Consider the following 23162-nt stretch of genomic DNA (forward strand, 5'->3'; position numbering starts at 1 on the left):
TTAGGAAGAATTGAAAAATAGGGAATTTTTTCACTCATTTCAAATTATAGGAAATAATGAAAACTTAAGACTGATCCTGAAATAATATTTCAGGAGAATATTGGATAAAATGGAAAATGCTCACAATATATTACTAACTGGGAAACAAAAGACTGAAAAATAATGTGTATAGTATATTCCAATTGTATGGGAAGTATATATCTTTATATGCATAGGGAAAAATATATTTACCACACATAAAAATGCTAAAGATGGTTTTTCCTGAATGTTAACATTACAGCAGTATATTATACTCTGATATCCTTTGTTATCCACAGTTAAGATATATATTTGACAATCACAAAAAAAGCAATCTAGTCTAGATACATGTAGCTCAGGGATATCACTACCAACTTACACCTTTTATAATAGATCCTCTATTTAATCTTTAAATTAGTAATTTCTTTATCATTACTCAGATTTGGGGTTTTTATCTGTGTGGTTGAAGTTTCTGAAGGTGTAGAATCTTCTCACAAGTTCTCTGGAAACCTAAAATTGTACTCACAAGTGGATATGTTCCTCAAAACAACAGACTCCTCCAGAATAGTCAAGCCTGACTTCCAGTAGAAAGCATGCCGCTTCCCCCACCTGATTATCTTTGCTTTTGTGTTTTTGTGATTTTTATTTCACTGGTTTGTCTCATATGAAAGTGAACATTATCCGCTTAGACATCTTCAAACCTTCTGTGGGTATTATGCTATTTATACTAGTTTCTGCTTTTCCCCTCTAGTAATAATATGCGGTTGCAATTCCACTTTATAAATTGAGCAGCCAAAGAGTAGATGTATTTGAGTACTCTCTGGTTAGACTGTCAGAGTTAATGATATTTTATCTCTTTTATAGAACAGTTGCTCCCCTTAGACTTCTCATGACATAGTTCCTTTCCACAATACATTAGCAAGTTGGGTGTATTTCCTTTTTTCAAATGGGTTACCAATCTATTTTATTATAGGAAACAGTTTTTTCTTTTTATCCCAAAATCTTATCTACATATGCAATCCCAGTATTCTGCCAATTTTTAATGTATAATTGAAATTCCTTATTAATTGCTTCCTTTCTTCCATTAAAACCATTTGCACTTACAAGATGTAAATACTTATGGGATCTGAATGTATTAGAACTTGCAATTTCTGTAACTAAAAATGTTTCCAACAAAGTAACGATCTATCTCTGCAGCCTGTAATGGTCTAAATTAACAATATAATTGTAACAATTTATCACGTTAAGCTTAATTTTAATCATTACTTTATGTTTAATTTGTAGACTTGAATCATCTCATTTGCCTTCTATTAAAGAACCAGAAAGGAAAAGAAAAGAGCTGTTTTCAGTGATGCAAGATCAACCAAATCATGAAAAAGAATTGAACAAGGTATGAAAAATAATGAGCTCAATTTTTCCAGGTAGATGTGAACTCTTTACATACAAAGGGAGTTTAAAAAAATCTTTCTTCTCACTCTGTTTATTTTCCTTCTATATTTTTTTGTGAGGTGATAATCTACCAAGCTGCTAATTCCGACATTTTTCTGTGTGAGACTACAAAAAACACAAAACTTAAGTTATCATTCTGCAACTAGGAGACTTCCCGCGAAACGTTGAGGGTAGAGGGCCAGAGGCTCCATGATAGGTGGCTTACAGCAAGAAAGTTGAGAGCACAGACTCTGGTGCTCAACCATACACATAAGCTTGCAGAAGTTTCCTGTGCAAGATACTGAGGAGCCTCATTTCTAAGATGGAAATAATTGGTACCTACCTCGTAAGTTTGTGATGAGGATTAAATGAGTTAATAATAACTGCTACTTAAATAGCAGTTACCATGTGCCAGGAACTATTCTAAGGACTTAAGAAATCCTACTTCATTTATTCCTCACAACCATCTAATAAAGTAGGTCCTAATATTACCCTCTTTTTACATTTGAGGAAACTAAGGCACCGAGAAAAAGTAACTTCCTTCAAAATTACACAGCTATTAAGTGGCAGAGGCCATATTTGAATCTAGGCAATCTGGCTCCAGTATCCACACTCTTACCCTAAGTTAAAATCCATGAGATAATGCACTTAAAGTGCTTAAAATAGGATCTAGCTCAGAGGAAGCATCTAGTAAATATTGGCTCAATAGTTTTTTATTGCACCCACATTTTTTCACTGAGCACCTAACATGTGCCAGGAACTCTCCTGGAGCTAGAAATACAAGGATGAGTAAGTCGTGGGCACTGTCCTTAAATAGCTTGTAGTTCTTTACTCTCCTACAAAGAGTATTATTCTCTCCTCCCTCTAGTACAATCTGGTAATGGCCTTCTTTCTATGAATTTATCATAGCTACTCTCCACCTCTCTGGTCTTTAGGTTTGAGAATCAGGCAGAATATTTAATGCTATAAAATCTAAACAATTAAAAGTTAAATAAAACTGGGTGTGACTTTGAATTATCAATTAGTGCACTGCATAGTGCTTGACACACAGTAAATGAAAATAAATACTTAGAGAATGAGTTAGTTAATATTAAGGTTAAATTTTCTCATAAATATATAGGGTCATAAATTCAGTTGTTTGTACAAATTTAACAAACATTTATTGAGTATCTAGGAGGACTATAGCTATTCTGCTAATTTCTATAGGAAATACAATAATATGAAAGACAGGTACTGTATGCCCAAGAGTTGACTGTCAGAGAACTAATAGAGGTTAAGTAGAGAAAAGGTGTTATGAATCAATGATCATTTTTCATACATTTTGAACACTTTAATGCCATATAATCTTACAAAATTTATTTTACTGACTTGAAAATATAACTTAAAAAAACTCTTTTTCACTGGTGTACCCAGTAAATGATAAAAGATTGGTTAAAGCCACCTATAGTTACATGATTCTTAATCTCGTAGATTTAGATAAAGTAATAAAACTTTGAGAAATATAAAGAATCTTCTGATATTGCACAGTTTTGATATGGTGGGAGAGAATATGAGGCACAAAATTCTTTATAGGCTCTTGGAAGCCACTAGATACCAGAATGCTGTGCAAAAAAAGGTAACAAATGAATTTTATATAAATAGGTTCCAAGTGGCCGGGCACAATGGCTCATGCCTGTAATCCCAGCACTTTGGGAGGCTGAGGTGGGCAGATCACGAAGTCAGGAGTTTGAGACCAGCTTGACCAACATGGTGAAACCCCATCTCTACTAAAAATACAAAAATTAGCTGGGTGTGGTGGCGCACACCTGTAATCCCAGCTACTCAGGAGGCTGAGGCAGGAGAATTGCTTGAACTCGGAAGGCGGAGGTTACAGTGAGCCGAGATTGCGCCACAGCACTCCAGCCTGAGCGACAGAGCAAGACTCTGTCTTAAAAAATGAGAAAAAAAAAGTTTCCAAGTGTTTCTGGAGAGCATTTTCATTCTCTTGTAATAAAACTAACAAGAGCTATATATTATGAATCTTGCAAGCATTTTATTTCTTTTCCTTTTTTCCAGTATAGAACTGTTTTAGCCATTTATTTTGTGATAACATTCACATTTTCAATAAACTAAAAGTCATTTGGAGTTCAGGTAAATTAGTTTCTTCTTTCATTAAGAAAGAAGCTTTGCAGTATAGCATGTTGTGTTAACATCTAAATATTGTGAAAATAATAAAAATAGTTTACTCCTTTTTCACAGTAGTATGTTCATTTTTTTACATTTTAAAAGTTCCATTTTGGCCAGGTGCGGTGGCTCACACCTGTAATCCCAGCACTTTGGGAGGCCGAGGCGGGCGGATCACGAGGTCGGGAGTTCGAGACCATCCTGGCCAATATAGTGAAACCCCATCTCTACTAAAAATACAAAAATTAGCTGGGCATGGGCACTCGCCTGTAGTCCCAGCTACTCAGGAGGCTGAGTCAGGAGAATCGCTTGAACCCGGGAGGTAGTGGTGCAGTGAGCCGAGATCGTGCTACTGCACTCCAGCCTGAGTGACAAAGCAAGATGTTGTCTCCAAAAAAAAAAAAAAAAAAGTTCCATTTTAAGTGGAACATGTTAAACTATGCCAAAGGGATGCGATCAGCAAAATCCATACTGGGACAAACTATAGACTGACCATGTCATTTCATCAAATAAATTGGAAGGTAAAAACTTGGAGACAGAAGAGATTAAAAGAGACTTGTAATACTGTCCTCCGGGTTAGGATACTTATGCTCGTACCTCTTAGTCTCCGCCTTGTTCTCGTTCCTGTGAGTCTTTTAAAAAAAAATCTGTTAAATGATGAGGTTCAATCATGTGATTTCTAAAGTCATATCCAACTCTGAAATTCTAAATATGTTGGTAATATGAATAGAATCAGATGAAGGAAGGGTTGGTGGCATAAAGCCTGATGGTGGATCACATTTGGCTCTGGGCATGTGTACTTTCCATGTTAGGTCACCCCACTCTAAATGCCATCCCCTGAAACACAGCTTTTTCTAATCTCACTCTAGGTGTCATCCCCTAAAACCCAGATTTTTCCAATCTCTCTGTAGGTGTCAACCCCTAAAACTCAGGTTTTTCCAAATGTGAACCACTTTCCATACCTTCCAGGACCCTTCCCACAGAGGTTGCAGAGCACAACAGTTCACAGGTCCTGGAATTAGACTGCCTTTCACAAGAAATGTGATGTGAAAAGTTATGCACCTTAATTTTCTAATCTTCTAAATAGAGTAGTCTGCAAAATAGAGAGACATTGTGGGGATTAAATGAGATGATGCATGTAAAGTACTTAGAACACACAAAAAGAGAGGCTATAGAAAGATATGAACCAGTCCCAATGAATGGATCATATTTAGATCCTAATTCAATTAAACTTAAACAACATTTATTATATTTTTGAGACAAGCTTAAATTTGCATACTGCCTATATACTTGATGAGATTGAGGAATTGTTACTTTTTACAGACATTGTAATAACATTCTGGCTGCATTTTAAAAAAGAGAGAGAGCCTTGTTCTTTTAAAGATATATACTGAAATGTTTAAAAGTGAAATGAAAAAAAAATCCATTTTAAAAAAGTGCCCTGGAGAAAATTCGTATGTTTATTTTGTGACTAGCCTCTACTTAACTCTCCAGCCTTATTTCTCAGAGCAGCTAACTCCTAGGTACCCCAGACTCCTTTTAGTTCACTCAGTGTGTCATTGTTCTGTTTCACTCCCATGCTTACACTCACTGAGCTCTTTGCCTGGGAGCCCTCTTCCTCCTCCTCCTTTTTCTTCTTCCTCCTCCCCCTCCTCCTCCTCCACCTCCTTCTCCTCCTTCTTTTTTTTTTTTGAGACAGGATCCTGCTGTGTCATTCAGGCTGAAATACAGTGGCACAATCGGGGCCCACTACAACCTGGACCTCCTAGGCTCAAGGGATCCTCCCACTGCACTGTCCCTTCCACCCGAGTAACTGAGACTGAACGCACATGCCACCACACCTAGCTAATGTTTTTACTTTTCGTAGAGCATCTCTATGTTCTATTTTTTTCTATACCCTTTTTTTCTTTTCTTTTTTTTTTTTTGAGACAGGGTTTTGAGACAGGGTCTTGCTCTGTCGCCCAGGCTGGAGTGCAGTGGCATGATCTCAGCCGACTGTACTGCAACGGCTGCCTCCCGGGTTCCAGGCATCCTTCCCACCTCAGCTTGCCACACACTACCACGCCCCGCTAGAGCATCTCTATCTTCTAACTGGCATTCATTCATCCTTCAGTTTTGGGTCTAATGATCCTTCCTCTGGGAATCCTATCCTGACATCCCTAGGCTGGGTTACACACACTGCCACTACATACTGCTGACACTGATTGCTACACTGTGCTGTAATTGTCTATTTTTCTATTTCCTCCAATGGACTATGATTTTTTTTTAGATGGATGATTATGTACTTTAAGTCTCAAGGATTGGAAACAGTAAGTGGTTTCTAGAAAGATACTAAAAGGCTGGACCAAGACAGCAGTTGTAGAAATGGAGAGCAGAGGCAAAAAGAGGTTGAAATAGAATGGACAGAATTGATTGCCTGACCAGGTTTGGGAGGACAAGGGTGGAGAGGAGTCAGAGACAATCCAGAGGTTTCTAACATGGAAACGTAGCCAAGATTCAGAAAATAGGAGGCTTAAGCAAGGGAAGTGATGAGTTTTCATGAAGACATTGTTTGAAATTTACTGTAATGTGATTCTGAGAAACAAATGTTTAGTTATAAACAGTACAGCCTGTTTTAGTTTTTAAAAAGCACTGAATTTAAAGCCAAGAGTCCTAGATTCCAGTCCTAGCTTTGCCAATTATTAGCTTTATGACTTTGAGCAAATCACATAACCATTTTAAAGCCAATTTTTTTCTCCATGAAAATGCTTGATAATACTTTCTTCACCTTCCTCTCAAAGTGGTTATCAAAGTAGTATCAGTCATAGGTGATGATTTGTATACAAAAGAAAATAGAAGTGAGAAATGAAATGTTGGAATTGGAAGGAATAAAGGTAATGAGTCATTATTATAAGTATCTGTTTTTAATTTAGCATTGATCAGAAAAGGAGGGTAAAGTGGGCCCTGACAAAGTTTTAGAAGAGGAGGGCTGAACATGGCCATTAAAAGTTTTAAGCTATTCTATAAATAAAAGGATTCAATAATATTTCCAGTCTCTATCTGCTGCAGATAAGAAGCCAACTCCAACAGGAGGAAGAGTACCATAACTCTGAGCAGGAAAGAATGAGGAATGAAATATCTGACCTAACAGAAGAGCTTCATCAGAAGGAGATCACTATAGCAACTGTCACGAAGAAAGCTGCCCTTCTGGAAAAACAGTTAAAAATGGAATTAGAAATAAAAGAAAAAATGTTAGCAAAAGAACAGGTATGCAAACAGGCAGAACAGTGCTTGTCTAGGGCACGCTCTTGCTCAGTGCCAACTGGAGCCTTCATTATTGACTAATGAAAACATTGCATTTCTTGGTATTATTTCTGAGACTAGCTTCACAGAAATGCTTTGTGGTGTTACGTAAATAAAACCTTTGAGAGATAACACGAAGTGTCACCAACAAAAAGCACTAGGGCAATGACAGTGCAAGACAATTTCATTCAATCTCATCTTTCCATTTTCTTGTAACCTATATTCTGATCACCTCCCACAGTACACTCTAATCAAATATTTCTTTCTGAGTATTTTTTTCTGTATTTCTCTTCCATTAACATTTTTATCTTTAAAAAGAAGTCTCTACTCCATCTCTTCTTCAACACTTCCCACCCCTCCCCCACATTTCATGTATTTCTTTTAGGCTTTTTACAAATGGATGTTGAAACATGAAAATTAGTTCATATTTACTGAACATACAAATGCACAGCATGGTGCATGGGGAAAAACAGCAATTGTAACATTCTTCTGTTGAAATACAAGTAATGTCTACATCCTTCCTTTCCTTCCTGCCTATTTATTTTTTAAATTCCCTCCATCCCTTACTCATGATCAAATGGATGGCCTACTATTGAAAGCACAGGGTTTATCGGCCTTTTTACCCCAAATCTAAAGGTTTTGACAGCATCATTTAATAATTTTCTAGGCATATGAGGGTCACTTCACAAATAGCACGCCTAAAATCGTGTGAATTATGAAAACCGAAAAGATTTAGCCTTTGCCCTGTTGTAAGCCTTAAACCGCGATTTATTGGTGCAGTACACAGGAAAACAGCACAGATGGGAAAATCGCTTTGGTTGTACCTGTAGAGGGAGGGATATTTTACAGGTGTTAACAGTGATCTGGGTAGTTGGATTATGAATAATTTTTATTTTCACCTTTATATTTTTGTACATTTTCTAGGTTTTGCCAATGAGCAAATAATTAGTAAGTGACAAAAGTAAATCTTTTTAAGGCAGGTGTTTTATACAGAAATGAGTCCTAGAGAAATCAAAGGACAGATACTATATCCAAGTCTTGTCAAGTAGAATAAATCAGGGAAAGATAAAATAAATTGAGAGACAAAATGAAGTAGTCACTAAAAAAGATGGAACTTTGGCAGAAATATCAGAAAGAACAAAATTAAACATGAAAGTTATGTATTGCCTATTGTAAAAATTAATCAGTTGTTGAATAAATTTAATGGACAGTTATTCAAACATGTTTTTAACATGTGCTTTTTCTGGTGACAATTTGCATACAATAGAAAATAGAAACCAGAAATTGAATTTTGGGATTAGAGGACAAAAGTAAATGAATCATTACTGAAAGTATATGTTTGTAGTTTAGCATTGATCAGAAAAAGACATAAAGTGGTGCCTGCCAAAGATACAAGAACTAAATCAGAATACTTGAATGTTATTGATTATACTGAAGAAGTATTTCCCTTCATTACACTTAGAAAATATTTGTATTCGCAAAACAAAATTTTAATAGAATTATGAGTTTTTATTACGAATTTTACATTTACCTTTTATCTACTAATTTCAGGTCTCAGATATGAAATATAAAGCTGTCAGAACTGAAAACACACATCTAAAAGGAATGATGGGAGATTTAGACCCTGGACGATACATGGTAATATGCTGACATCATTCAATAAATTGAACAAAGAGATTACTGAATTGGTCAGAATTAACTCAGACATCATTTATTGAGCACTTGCTATGTGTTAGACACGAAGGAGTTGGATGGTAAATTATCTTGCACTTCAGCTGAGGTTACTTTTATCCTCAGGCTAGAACATTGGAATGTCTGATTTTCTCCCTTGTTCTTTGGTTGGATTGGGCTCAAGTCTGATCATTTCCCTCAAATATGCCAAGCATGCTATTTCCTTGCTTTTGTTCTTGCTGTTGCCTTTGAAATCCTACATCCTACATGGCCTGATTCAAGTGCCAATCTTCCCCCAACGAAGCCACCCCTGAAACCCCAGTCAGAATGAATACCACATTTAGTTTGTATTTTGTTCTGGCTTGTTTTGTTGCTTGTCACTTTCCCAGTGGATGGCAAGCAGGGAACCATGTCTTATTGGTGTTTGTTTCACCAGTACCTCACATCTTCAGGCATAAAGTAAGTGTTCAATGAGTGTTGGTTGATTTAAAAGAGGGAGAAATGAATGAATTACTGAGGATAAGGACTTCTGGTTTTAACCAATGGCTCTATAGGTTTACACAAAGGAACTTAAACAGTCTCTGTTTATCTCCTTTTTTTTTTTTTTTTTTTTTTTTGAGATGGAATCTCGCTCTGACGGCCAGGCCAGAGTGCAATGGCGCAATCTCGGCTCACTGCAAGTTCCGCCTCCTGGGTTCACGCCATTCTCCTGCCTCAGCCTCCCGAGTAGCTGGTACCACAGGCGCCCACCATCACACCTGGCTAATTTTTTTTCTGTATTTTTAGTAGAGACAGGGTTTCACCACATTAGCCAGGATGGTCTCAATCTCCCGACCTTGTGATCCACTCGCCTTGGCCTCCCAAAGTGCTGGGATTACAGGCGAGAGCCACCGCGCCCGGCTTCTACATCTCCTTTCAATTGTTTAATGTAACAATAGAAAGTTGATCTTTATACGAGAATTTTTATTTATTGAATGAATGAAATATTGTTAACTTGTTATCATTTATTTGCTCTGAGGAAATTCTAAGATAATTTTCTACCATATGAGGAATGGAAAGGATAAGAGATGAAAATGGTAATTACTTAATCAGGCCTCAGTTTCCTCAGCTATAAAATGAGGGAATTGAATTAAGCATTCTCCATTGGCCCTCCTTAAGCTATCATACTATATTTCTGTGATATTATGTACTTGTTCTCATAATGGTCCATATTCTAGCATCGAAAGAGTAGAAACGTTCTGGAAGCATTCTGTCTTCTTCTTTGGGCATGGTTAATGAATCCTGTGATTGGAGTACAGATGAATAAAAAGTAAGGCATAAGTGATTTTCCTATTTGTTACATTGAAAAAACTGTGTGTCACCTATGACACTTTTGTTTCTAAATGCTGAACACACAAAAAGTTAAATCAGATCCTGACTCCATGAGTGCCTTTTTCACTCACAAAATGGTATTTGTGTGTTTTTTTTTTTTACATTTCAGTCTGAATGTTTTTAAAGTGTAAATTCTGGGTTATCACAGCCCCCACTGAGCGTGCCTAATTCTGGCTCCTTTAGGAGTTTGACTTTGTTCACCTTTTTGTGTTTTTAAGAAATAGCAGACACAGAGATGTATAAAGAAGCTTATGACCCACAACCCTATCCCAATCCAAAGATATCCAGTGCTAACGAATTAGTGTTTGTGGTAGCATTCTATAACTTTTTCCTTGCATATGCACACATAAGGAGGAGATGGGTTGAATGTTCTTTTACAGAAATAAATGTACAATATATACATTATTCCAAAACTGCATTTTGACAGTCTATGAACATCTCTACAAATCAGTAAACATCCTTTTATTTTTCTAATTTCTTAGAAAAAAATGTATATTCATATAAGATATACGTAATTTTTTACAAATTTAATCGTAACTTACATAAGGGCAATTTTAGTGTAGTCATTTTGTTGTTGCTGCTTGCTTTACTCCTCCCTCTTTCCTCCAAACATCTACCCACATTATACCCCCTCCTCTAGATGATACATGTTAACTACTTGGTATGTATTATTTTAAACTTTTTCATATATATATACATATAGTCATATAGTACCTATTTGGGGATTTTATCATCTTTTTAAAGTTGAATCATAACACATACTTCTCTGTCTTGTTTTTGTTCACTCAACAGTATCCCTTGGAATCTTTCCAAGTTAACTAATTTAAGTCTATTTTATTTTTATAATATTATCAAGCTATTATTTTTATAATAGCTTGATAATATTCCATGGTGTGTATCAAAATTTATTAAATGATTTTTATAGTTATTTCAGGGATAATTTATTCAACTCTGTTTCCAGAGTTTTGCCTGATGAACAATACTGTAAGAAAAATCCTTATACATACACCTTGGAATAGCCTTCCTAGGTGTAAAATTGCTAATTCAAAGGATATGTTTGTTTTAATTTTAATAGCTATTGTTAAATCATATGTCTACCATCTCTGTATGAGAGTACCTTTTAAAATTTCATGCTTGTAGGCAATAGGTGTTATTGGTCTTTTTAATTTTTGTCATTCTGATGGTTATAAAGTAATTTCTCAATAGGTCTTTAATTTGCATTTCCCTGACTTACCAGGTGAACATATTTTTGTATATTTATTGACAATGTGTACCAATATGAATTAGAAATATCCTTTGCCCATTTTTCTGTTGGCTTATTTGTCTTTTTTGTGTCAATTTTTTATTTTTATTTTTTATTTTTTGAGTTGGAGTCTCACTCTGTCACCCAGGCTGGAGTGCAGTGGTGCAATCTTGGCTCACTGCAGCCTCCACCTCCTGGGTTCAAGCAATTCTCCTGCCTCAGCCTCCCAAGTAGCTGGGATTACAGGCACATGCCACCATGCCCAGCTCACTTTTATATATTTTCAGTAGAGACGGGGTGGCCAGGTTGGTCTCAAACTCCTGACCTCAAGTGATCTGCCAGCCTTGGCCTCCCGAAGTGCTGGGATTACAGGTGCGAGCCACTGCGCCCACCCTCATGTCAATTTTTAACAATGCTTTTCCAAATCTGTTGTTTGTAACTTTATGACTTTTTTTGGCCATGCAAAATGCTTTAAACTTCTACTTGATCTCTTTGTTTATAGCTTCTTAGTTTCCTTCTTTGACTAACAGTTCTCCCTTCTAGATATATATAGCATCAGTTTTTTTTCAAAGATTATTATATCTGTCATCCAAGTCTTTAATCCATTTCTTTTGCACGGGATATAAAATGGAAACCAAATTTAAATTTTTATGTAACCATTAAGCTCCATTTATTTAGTTTATCCTGGTAATTTCCTGTTGGATCCTATTTGGAATTGAATTAAGTTTATAGGTTAACTTTGATTTGGCATTTTCATTATAGTAAATTTTTCCATCCGAGAATGGCTTTCCATTTCTTCATATTTTATGTTTTTCAATAAGATCTTACCATTTTCTTTGTATAGGTTATGTCCTTTTCTTTTAAAATGTATTTCTAGGTGTTTTTTAAAGATGAGTTTGCTGTTAAAATAAAAAAATAAAATAAATAACAAAATTTATTCCCAAGTGTTTTGCAATTTTTAGCACTGTTATGAATAAAATATTTTCCTTTTTCAGTATCTTGTAACTTATTGTTAATATAGAAAAATACTAATTATCTTATTAATTTAAGTAGACTTTTTACTAGAGGTTTCTTAGGGTTTTCTGAGATACAAAATCATATCAACAAAAAATAGTCGTATCTCTTTTCCACTGCCAATAGTAGGTTTTTTCTTTTTGATCATATACCATTTGCTAAAACCTCCAAGAAAATATTAAATAATTATAGTGCTTGATGGAAATTTTTCTAGTTTTTGATTTTAAGTGATGTGGTTTTAGAGTTTTGCTGTTTCATATATTTGTTCTTAATTTATGGTCTTAGTATCTTTTTCTATTTTACTTAGAGTTGTTATTAAGAATTGCTGCTGGTTTTATCAAATGCCTTTTTAGGAAATATGACATTATATGGGTTTTGTTTTTTAATTTATTGATGTGTAATAGACTATGGTTAACAGATTCCCCAATATTGATCCACCTTTGAATTTTTGGAATAAACCTTTTTAGTCATTGTCTTAGTTTGATGGGGCGATTGTAACAAAGTACCAAAAGCTGGCTGGCTTGAAACAACAGAAATTTATTGTCTCACAGTTCTAGAGGCTTGAAGTCCAAATTCAAGGTGTCAGCAGGACTTTGCTCCCTCTGAAACCTGTAGAAGAGAATGCTTCATTACCTCTTCCTGAATTCTGGTAGTTTGCCAACAATCGTTGGCATTCCTTGACTTGTAGATACATGAGCCCAATCCTCTGTCTTCATATGGCATTCTTCCTGTACCTCTGTCTTCACATGGGCATCTTCTTCCTGTGCTTCTTCCCATCATCCTCTCTCCTTTTGTGTCTGTTTCTGTGCCCAAATTTTCCCATTTTATAGCATGCTAGTCCTATTGGATTGGGGCCCACTCTAGTGACCTCATTTTTTCTCTGTAAAGACCCTGTTTTCAAATAAGGTCACATTCTGAGGTACCGAGGGTTAGGATTTCAGCATGTCTTTTTGGGAGTGGCACAACTAAACTTATAATAGCTATATCTTAGCAATTTTGATATACTATCGGATTCTATGTGATAATATTTTATTTAGAAATGAAGATCTGCAGACCTCCAGTTTCAAAACAGTGGCATAAAAGCAAACTGGCTTAATTCCCCCCACAGAATACCAAAAACAAATATGCAAATAAAGGCTATATATGACAAATGTACAGCTAACATCACACTAAATGGGGAAGAATTGAAAGCCTTTCCTCTAAGATCTGGAACAAGATAAGGATGCCCACTTTCACCACTTTTATTCAGCATAATACTCAAGTCCTGACCAGAGCAATTAGACAAGAGAAAGACACAAAAGGGCATCCAAATTGGAAAGGAAGAAGTCAAATGAACTCTGTTCACAGATGATATGATCTTATGCTTAGAAAACCCTAAAGACTCCACCAAAAAAACTGTTAGAATTGATAAACAAATTCAGTAAAGTTTCAGGATATAAAAACATACCAAAATAAGTAACATTTTTATACATCAATAGTGAATAATCTGAAAAAGAAATCAAGAAAGCAATCTCACTTACAATAATTACAAAGAATATGAAATACCTAAGAATCAAAAGAAGTGAAAGATATATACAAGGAAAACTATATATTTCTGATGAAAGAAATTGAAGAGGACAAAAAAATGGAAAGATATTCCATTCTCGTGTATTGGAAGATTTAATATTATTAAAATGATAATACTACCCACAGCAATGTACAGATTCAGTGTGATCCCTTCAAAATGCCAATGACATTCTTCAAAGAAACAGAAAAAAAACTATCCTAAAATTTATATGCAAAAACAAAAGACCCTGAATAGCCAAAGAAACCCTAAGTAGAAAGAACAAAGATGGAGACAGTATACTACCTGACTTCAAAATATACTACAAAGCTATAGTAACCAAATCAACATGGTACTGGCATAAAAACAGACACATAGACAAATGGAACAGAATAGAGGACCCAGATATAAACCCATGCATTTAGAGCCAACGAATCTTCGATAACCACAGTGAGATACCACTTCACACCCACTAGAATGACTAAAATTCAATATATTGAAATAATGTATTTTCAAGAATATACAATAGGGAAAGGGTAGCCTCTTTAATAAATAGTGCTAGAAAAACTGGTAATTACATGTAGAAGAATAAAACTAGACTCCTATCTCTCAGCAAACAAAAATCAAATAAAAATTGATTAAAGACTTAAATCTAAGACCTGAAACTATGAAACTAATAAAAGAAAACATTAGGGAAATACTCCATGACTTTAGTTTGAGCAAAGATTTTTTTGTGTAAGATCTAAAAATACAGGCAATCAAAGGAAAAATAGGTAAGTGGGATAATATCAAGCTGAAAAGCTTCTGCACAGCAAAGAAAAGAATCAACAAAGTGAAAAGATGACCCACAGAATGCAAGAAAATATTTGCAAACTATCCATATGACAAGGAATTAATAGCCAAAAAATATGAGGAGCTCAAACAACTCAATAGTTAAAAAATAATAATAATAATTTGATTTAATAATGTTCAAAAGATCTGAATAGACATTTCTCAAAAGAATACATACAAATGGCCAACAGATATATGAAAAAAAAGTTCAGTATCACTAATCATCAGAGAAATGCAAATCAAAACCACAATCAGATATCATCATATCCCAGTTAAAATGACTTTTATTTAAAAAGACAGATAATAGTGGATGCTGGCAAGGATCTCGACGAAGGGCAACCCTCATACACTGTTGGTGGGAATGTAAATTAGTATAGCACCTATGGATAACAGTATAAAGTTTTCTCAAAAAACTAAAACTAGAACTATGATATGGTCCAGTAATTCCACTACTGGGTATATATCCAAAAGAAAGGAATCAATATATCAAAGAGATACCTGCACTCCTATGTTTATTACAGCATTATTTTCAATAGCCAAAATGTAGAATCAACCTAAGTGCTTATCAGTGGACGAATGGATAAAGAAATGTGGTATATATACACAGTGGAAAATTATTCAGCCAGAAAAAAAAGAATGAAATCCTGTCATTTGTAGCAACGTGGATGAAACTGCTGGAGGTCATTATGTTAAGTGAAATAAGCCAAGCACAGAAAGACAAATATTCCATGTTCTTACTCATATGTGGGAGCTGAAAACGTGGATCTCATGAAGACAGCAAGTAAATTGGTGGTTACCAGAAGCTAGGAAGGATAGGAGGAAGGGAGAATGAAGACAAGTTGGTTAATGGGTACAAGTATACTGTTTGGAAATGTTACCTATTGTTCAGCACTAGGTAATATATATGTGTACATATATGTATGACCTATTATACATTTTGAAATAGCCAAGAGAATAATTTTGTTTCTAGCATAAAGAAAAGACAAATATTTAAGGTGATGATACCTCAAGTACACTGATTTGATCTCTACAAATTATTTAAATGTACTAATTTATCCTATGTACTCTGAAAATACATCTATTGTGGATCAATAAAAGAAGAATTTAAAATCTGTGTGTATAAATGAGATTTGTATATGGTTCTTTTTCTACTTGTTTTAAGGTTATATTATATTTATAATATAAGCTGAGAACTTTATGAGTTGTTTAGAATAGTTTAAGTAATATTGGAAGTACCAGTTCTTTAAAGGTTAGAAAGAATTTAGCTGTGAAACTGGACCTGGTAAATCTTCAATTATTTTTCCACTCTCTTTTCGAGTACTTGGTATATCCAAGTTTCACTACTACTTCTCAGTAATACTTCTTAGGTTATTTTGGTAATTTGTATTTTTCTAGGAAATCAATTTCAACTTGTTTTATTATTACAAAAGGTAGTAATGTCCTACAATTTTTTTATCTCTTCTATATTCTGTTTATAATTCCCTTCTTATTCCTAAGCTTGTATAGTTTAGCATGCTCTCTATTTTTTGTTTTAACTCTGACTCTCAAGTGATTTATTTTTTTAGTATTTAAAAATACTGACTTTTGGATTTATTATTTTCATACATTTTTCTTAATTTTATTGTTTTTAGTTTTATAAATTAATTTTCTCTTCCTGCTGTTTTATTTGGTTATACTTTCTTAATGAAGAAAATTTCTTGAAATGAAGAAAACTTTATCATATCTATTATATATTAAAATTTCATAATTAGGAAAAAATCCATAATCAGTTAATTCTTTCTGAAATAATTGGAATGCATAAATATAGAATTAAATAATTGGTGCTGAAATTTTGCCTCAGGATATTTACATCATTATTTTTGTCTTCTAAAATATGTGCTATTTGGGAATTATTAAAATAATAACTTTTTCCTTTCTACAAGGAAATTACTGATCTTCAGGTTGGTTATTTCTAACCAAATATAGCTTTGAGAATCTTTCTGCTTGACAATCTATGAAGCTCCCTGCTCATTTCCACTTAGGGAATGAAAGTTTACCACAGGCAGTCGCCCAGTTCTAGGAATGCAGCTCCCATTTGGGGAATGTACTGATGGGACTAACTACCTGGTATCTAAGGTTTCCTGGGTCTCAGTGAGGAATGTAGAATAGTGGAGAAAAGTGAAGGGTTTTCTCTTATTCTACTCTTGGGTAGCTAACAAATAATCAAGCTTATTGTGGTAGGTTTTTTAATGCCTTATTTACTTAGTCCTATAATTGTATTATTAAGTTTCCTTTTATTTAAGAAAGTTATAATAAAATCATATTTAATTAGAACTCAGAATCTGTGGTAATTTTTAAGAAGACTAATTTGCGGCCGGAAGTGGTGGCTCAAGCCTGTAATCCCAGCACTTTGAGAGGCCGAGGCGGGCGGATCACAAGGTCAGGAGATCAAGACCATCCTGGCTAACACGGTGAAACCCCGTCTCTGCTAAAAAATACAAAAAATTAGTCGGGCGTGGTGGCGGGCGCCAGTAGTCCCAGCTACTCGGGTGGCTGAGGCAGGAAAACGGCGTGAACCCGGGAGGCAGAGCTTGCAGTGAATGGAGATCCGGCCACTGCACTCCAGCCTGGGAGACAGAGCTAGACTCCATCTCAAAAAAAAAAAAAAAAAAAAGACTAATTTGCTTTTCACTATCTGTAAAGTTTTCTAAATAAAATAGTAACGTAAAAAATTAGTACCCTTACAATGATTAAAACATCCATTCACGTACTGAAATTAACATGCTAACTACAAAACATCATTAAAGCCAGTCTTTCTGTCAAAATGCTTTGTTAGCCTAATTGTTACTGTTAAATATACAAAAGTAAAAAAAAAAAAAAACCATACATGCGAAGTATTATTTAGACACTTCAGTAATTCAGCCAGCCGCATCCTAATCTGTTGAAGTAAATGAGCGCCAGGAGGTTTTGCCATTTCAATAATAAAGAAATTGATTAAAATTATCAAACTCTAAAATTTTGAAAGAAACAAAAGTTGAGTAACAGATGGATAAAAAGAATCCATCAGAAACACAAGAGGTGGGGGTGGATATATTCCTGAAATCATTAGAAATACATTTAAGAAAAACATTAAATTAAATTAAATGGCTCCGAAAAAGGGTTTTGTGAGGAAAAATGTACTCTTAAATGTAAAACATGCAAATACATTACCTGTGTAATTCTTTTAGTTCATGCTCACAACACTTATTTAATTGTGGTACATTTAGGAAATCGCAGGGTTTTAAAAATCGTTATTATTATTCTTAATTACTTTAAACCAACATTGGATCAAAAATAATCACAGATTAAATCTAATTTTATAGGAAATGCTTAAACAAAATTTTAACTGATCAGTGGACCACCAAGAATTCTATACTTTGGTAGATATCTTATTAAGAGTCAAATTATGAGTCTTATTCTCAACGCTTTTCAATCAGGTCTGCCCATATGATTTTTTTTCCTTATGGAGAGAAAAAATTTATAAGACCCTGCCTCCTTTATTTTTATCACAGATCTACTCTAATTTTAGAATAAGCATTCTTTCCTCTTCTAAAGCAAGAGACTACAGATTGCTCTATTCTCTGCATTTGCATCTCTCAAAAAGAATAAATGTTGAGAAATCCTAAAGGCAGAGCTTAATAAGCAGAGAAATACCTTCAATGGCCTTCCTTTTTCAAAGAGCACCTGAGTCAGTAGCTTTAGAAGCATATAACTTTTCCTGTATTGATTTGTGGAAAATGTTGCCCTCCTGAAGCATTTTCTTCCATTCAAAAATGAGACTTTGCTACATATTTGCTAAACTTCTATAATAAGTAGTAAGTGGAAAATGTAGTAAGCAGATTTGGCCTTTGAAGCAAAAAAAGAAATACGTAAACATTTTTAATACCTAATATGTATGTATTTCTGCACTTATTTATTACTCTTGATACTAATATGATAGGATGTAAATAATTTTCAATGTGCAATTAGTCAAAAATTTTAGAAAACTAAGGATGATTTTATGGGATGCCTTTATGAAAGGCACTCAGAGCTTTAAGCTTAGGAACTTAGTTCTAAGCTGTAATTATTTATCGTCTTATAGACTTTGAACCATAGATATTTGGAGCTTCAAAAAAGATGTTTTACTCAAGTTATTTTTGTATGCTAAAATGTTACCCTTTTGAAAACATAGAACTATTGTTTAAACAGCAGCTACACAACTCATGCATATTTGAATCTGAAGACTAGAAAGAACTGTGTAAAATCATTTAGAGCATTTTTCATGAGTTTTTATTGTGAGAATATATCCTATTTTTAAAAATTTTGTGAAAAGTTTAGATACTCCTTATGAAACTTCTTATGTTTAATTGAAATGGCCTCAGCAATCTTTATTCTTACTCTAAACCTCTCATTTTGTAATTTAGACATACTTCATATTCTATTCTGAGAACACACTAAAATTGGGTGTCTCCTACCAGATAGTGAAACTTTGTAAGGAAGATACATTGCTCAGAATTGTGTAGAACTGGCACAATCTCGACTGTAAAAGCAGTAAGATAGAATAATCCAGAATCAGACCCCAATCTATATTTAGTATATAACTTGCTGAATCATCCAACAGTGGAGAATAGATGTTTTAATCAATGTGTGATTAGAATAATTACAATAATTATTAATTTTTAGTCTTTTCTCATTTTGTACAAAATTAATCCCAAATAACTAATTAAATGTAAAATAATGAAATTATAAAACAAATAGAAGAAAATACAAGTGAATATTTATAGCTTTCAGAATGAAAAGAAAAAATATAAAAGCAAAGAAGAAGTCACAAGGGAAAAAGACTGACAGATTTCATTAAATAAAAATTAAAAAAGCTTTCTGTATAAAATATATCACGCACTAAAATTAAAACTTAAAATCACATGGAAACATATTTTCAACTAACTTAAGAAACAGTAACTTAGGATTAGTACACCTAATGTAAAAAAAAAGAAAAAAAAATTCCTTCAAATTAGTAAGAAAAACACAGACACCCTAATGAAAAAATAAGCTAAGGACACAAATAACACAGACACCCTAATGAAAAAATAAGCTAAGGACACAAATAGACAATTGACAAAAGATAGAGTAAAAATTGCCAGGAGGCGTATATATTCTACTTCACTAATAGCTAAATAAAAGTTACTATTTTTATCTATCAAGTTGGCAGATTTAACCAAATGGTAATATTGAATGGTTGGGAGTGTAGTAAGACAGGCTTCTTAATACATTAGTGGTGGGAATTTATGAGATGGAAATTTATGAGATTTATAGGGGAGGGGGATAGACACTTTTTAATCAAGGTCTTCAACAACATTCACACAATTTAACCCAGTGGTCCCACTCCTTGGACTCCAGCTAGAGAAATATAGACCAAGATTTGTGTATAAGGAAATCAACACAGTGTTAATTATCTTGGGAAAAAAAAAAAAAAACTAAATTCAACAATAGAAGAATGGCTAAATGAATTTATTTGTACCTCTACCGATGCAGTCATTAAAAATCTTATTTTTTAAGAATATACAATGTTAAAGGGAAAATACAGTTTCTAAAACTTTACTGCATTTTATACATTACAGTTTTGTAACTATAGTTACAATGTTGTAAGTATGCATATATTTTATACTGACTATATTATATTTCATATTGATATTTATACAGTCTTGTACTCCATAGCAATGTTTTAGTCAACAATGGACTGCATATTAGGACAGTGGTCCCAAAAGATTATAATATTTCTACGTTTAGGTATGTTCAGATACACAAATACTTATACAGGTTTGTAACCTAGAAACAATAGGCTTTACCTTACAGCCTAGGTGTGTAGTGGGCTATACCGTCTAGGTTTGTGTAGGCACACTGTATGATCACATGATGAAATCAGCTAATGTCGCATTTGTCAGAATGTATCCCCATCATTAAACAACACATGACTGTATATTGATTATATCTTCCTAAGTAGCCATACGTTATAATTATATTGATAGTTTATGTTGACATTGTATTTTCCATGTAGAAAAAAGACTAGAAAGATATAAATATAAATGTTAATAGCAGTTATCACTGAATGTTGGTAGTATGGAATATTTATTTTCTTCTTAATACCTTGTATTTTCTATAATGACATGATTTTATGTGCCCGTATATTAATGCATGCCTTATTTTAATCAGAAAAAATTTTAAAATTTAATGCATGTTATTTCTAGTTCCATTGTTAATCAACACTAGAAGGTAGAGTCTATGAACACAAAAGAACTTGAAATCTAGCTAATTTGTTCTATTAGGTTGGTGCAAAAGTAATTGCGGTTTTGCCATTGAACGTAATGGCAAAAACCACAATTACTTTTGCACCAACCTAAGTAGATACAGAGAGTAATAATGCATAGAGTAAACCTTTTCTGTTTTGGAGCATGGGCAATATTGTATTGCCCATCCAACAGTGGGGATGATGCAATACATACACCATTGCAGATGTGTTCGGCGGCACCTACCCCTGGGTATCTGCTTGTTGTGAGGAGATGAGGAGGTGGAAAGGAGCATTTAGAAAGTGAGCAAGAGTAGAGTCACATCACTCAGCTCAGATGAAAGGGCCTTTCCAGCACAAGTCTCCAAACACACAGAAAATATGCATTACTTATAAGGGACAGTTTATTCAATGATAGTTTATTTTATTCTCTAGAGTATGGACTTCACTAACAGGGAACATTCAAGGCATACATCTATTAATAAACTGGAATATGAGAATGAAAGGCTCCGAAATGATCTTGCAAAACTTCGTGTCAATGGAAAATCAACACGGACTAATCAAAACACCTATGAAGAAACAGGAAGATATGCCTATCAAAGCCAAATAAAAGTGGAAAAAAATGAAGAGAGGTATGCTGGCTCCATTATATAAGGGCATAAGTTTAAAAACATGTAATTAAAATTTATTTTTAAAGAATTCAAATTATAACTTTACATACTTTCTCTTCTGTGGTTTAAAATTTATTTTATAATGATAATGCAGTAGACTAAATACATTGCTTTATAAGAAATTGTGTCGATTTGAAATGCATGGAGTATTACAGTGGACTTTAGTTTGTTAGTCATCTCAGATCATTTTTGGAAGCTGAGATGGTATACAAAACATACAGATAAGTAATTTTACTTTTGATGTCATGGGAACAGAGAAAACTAGATTTTAATATGTTAGGTATATTGTTCAAAAAAAATAGAAAATATAGGAACATGTCCTTTCTCACCTACCTTCAATAATAGATATACTTTCTTTTTTTGTTGTTTTTGGCTTTTGGGGTTTGTTTGTTTTGAGACGGAGTCTCGCTCTGTCACCCAGGCTGGAGGGCAGTGGTGTGATCTTGGCTCGCTACAACCTCTGCCTCCCGGGTTCAAGTAATTCTTATGCCTCAGCCTCCCAAGTAACTGGGACTACAGGCCCCTGCCACCACACCCAGATAATTGTCGTATTTTTAGTAGAGACAAAGGTTTCACCATGTTGGCCAGGCTGGTCTTGAACTCCTGACCTCAAGTGATCCACCCACCTCAGCCTCCCAAAGTGCTGGGATTACAGGCGTGAGCCACCGCACCTGACCAACAGATACACTTTCTATTGACATTCTAGCAGTGGCAACAAATTATTGGCGATTTTGTAGGGAAGGAATCTATGAATGTATAGGTTTTCTCCAAATGAAGAGAAGTGTATGGAAAATCATTATCTGCTGTCCACATTATTCCCATACTCTGTAAAAGGTCTTATTAAAAATTCAAATATATCGGCCGGGCGCGGTGGCTCAAGCCTGTAATCCCAGCACTTTGGGAGGCCGAGACGGGCGGATCACGAGGTTGGGAGATCGAGACCATCCTGGCTAACACGGTGAAACCCCGTCTCTACTAAAAAAATACAAAAAACTAGCCGGGCGCGGTGGCGGGCGCCTGTAGTCCCAGCTACTCGGGAGGCTGAGGCAGGAGAATGGCGTGAACCCGGGAGGCGGAGCTTGCAGTGAGCTGAGATCCGGCCACTGCACTCCAGCCTGGGCGGCAGAGCAAGACTCCGTCTCAAAAAAAAAAAAAAAAAAAAAAAAAATTCAAATATATCAACCATAAAAATAGGCTAATTTATTCAATTTTAATAAAAGATTTATGGAGTCATAACTGTCTCTGAAAGCCTTTTACTGCTTTCCCAAACTTGGAAAATGCTGAATGAAATAAGCAAGTTTCTTTTATACAATATTTCTCAGAGCCATTAATATGTTAACTTACACTGTGAGTGTCCAACAAGGGATATGGTATGCAGCACTCCCCAGACATATTTGATATCAATTTATTATTTAATTTCATAGTGCCAAGAAATGGTGGATTAGTAGGTCCAGACCCAACTTCATTGCAACATTTGCTCATAAGCTCATAATATTTAGCGTGAAAAACCTTATATTTTGTTGTTATACAACAGAATTAATATTTACAGCTCTGGAAAATTTTCTTAACCTTTATCACCCTCAATTTTCTATCTGACAAGATTAATAATTGTAGGATTTTCGTGAAGATTATAGGAGAAAAACTGCA

General features: G+C 34.4%; 2 protein-coding genes across 7 annotated transcripts in view; one reads left to right on the plus strand and one right to left on the minus strand.

The window, feature by feature from the left end:
• Positions 1 to 23162, plus strand: part of DEUP1 (deuterosome assembly protein 1) — a 99097-nt gene that overhangs the window by 60611 nt on the left and 15324 nt on the right. For both annotated transcript variants that reach the window (XM_077964174.1, XM_001085105.5), the window contains 4 exons: positions 1303 to 1408; positions 6658 to 6855; positions 8443 to 8529; positions 21280 to 21476. In XM_077964174.1, the coding sequence (XP_077820300.1) occupies positions 1303 to 1408; positions 6658 to 6855; positions 8443 to 8529; positions 21280 to 21476 (588 nt within the window). The remainder of the gene's footprint in view (positions 1 to 1302; positions 1409 to 6657; positions 6856 to 8442; positions 8530 to 21279; positions 21477 to 23162) is intronic.
• LOC144334445 (uncharacterized) overlaps positions 1 to 23162 on the minus strand; it is a 176713-nt gene that overhangs the window by 22599 nt on the left and 130952 nt on the right. For 2 of the 5 annotated variants that reach the window (XM_077964203.1, XM_077964195.1), the window contains one exon: positions 11393 to 12799. The exons of the other annotated variants lie outside the window; for them this stretch is intronic. The gene's annotated coding sequence lies outside the window, so the exon portion shown is untranslated. Of the gene's footprint in view, positions 1 to 11392; positions 12800 to 23162 lie in introns of those variants that run through there. 5 annotated transcript variants of the gene reach the window in all.

The sequence above is a fragment of the Macaca mulatta genome, chromosome 14 (genome assembly GCF_049350105.2).
Source record: "Macaca mulatta isolate MMU2019108-1 chromosome 14, T2T-MMU8v2.0, whole genome shotgun sequence".
NCBI classification, from domain to species: Eukaryota; Metazoa; Chordata; class Mammalia; order Primates; family Cercopithecidae; genus Macaca; species Macaca mulatta.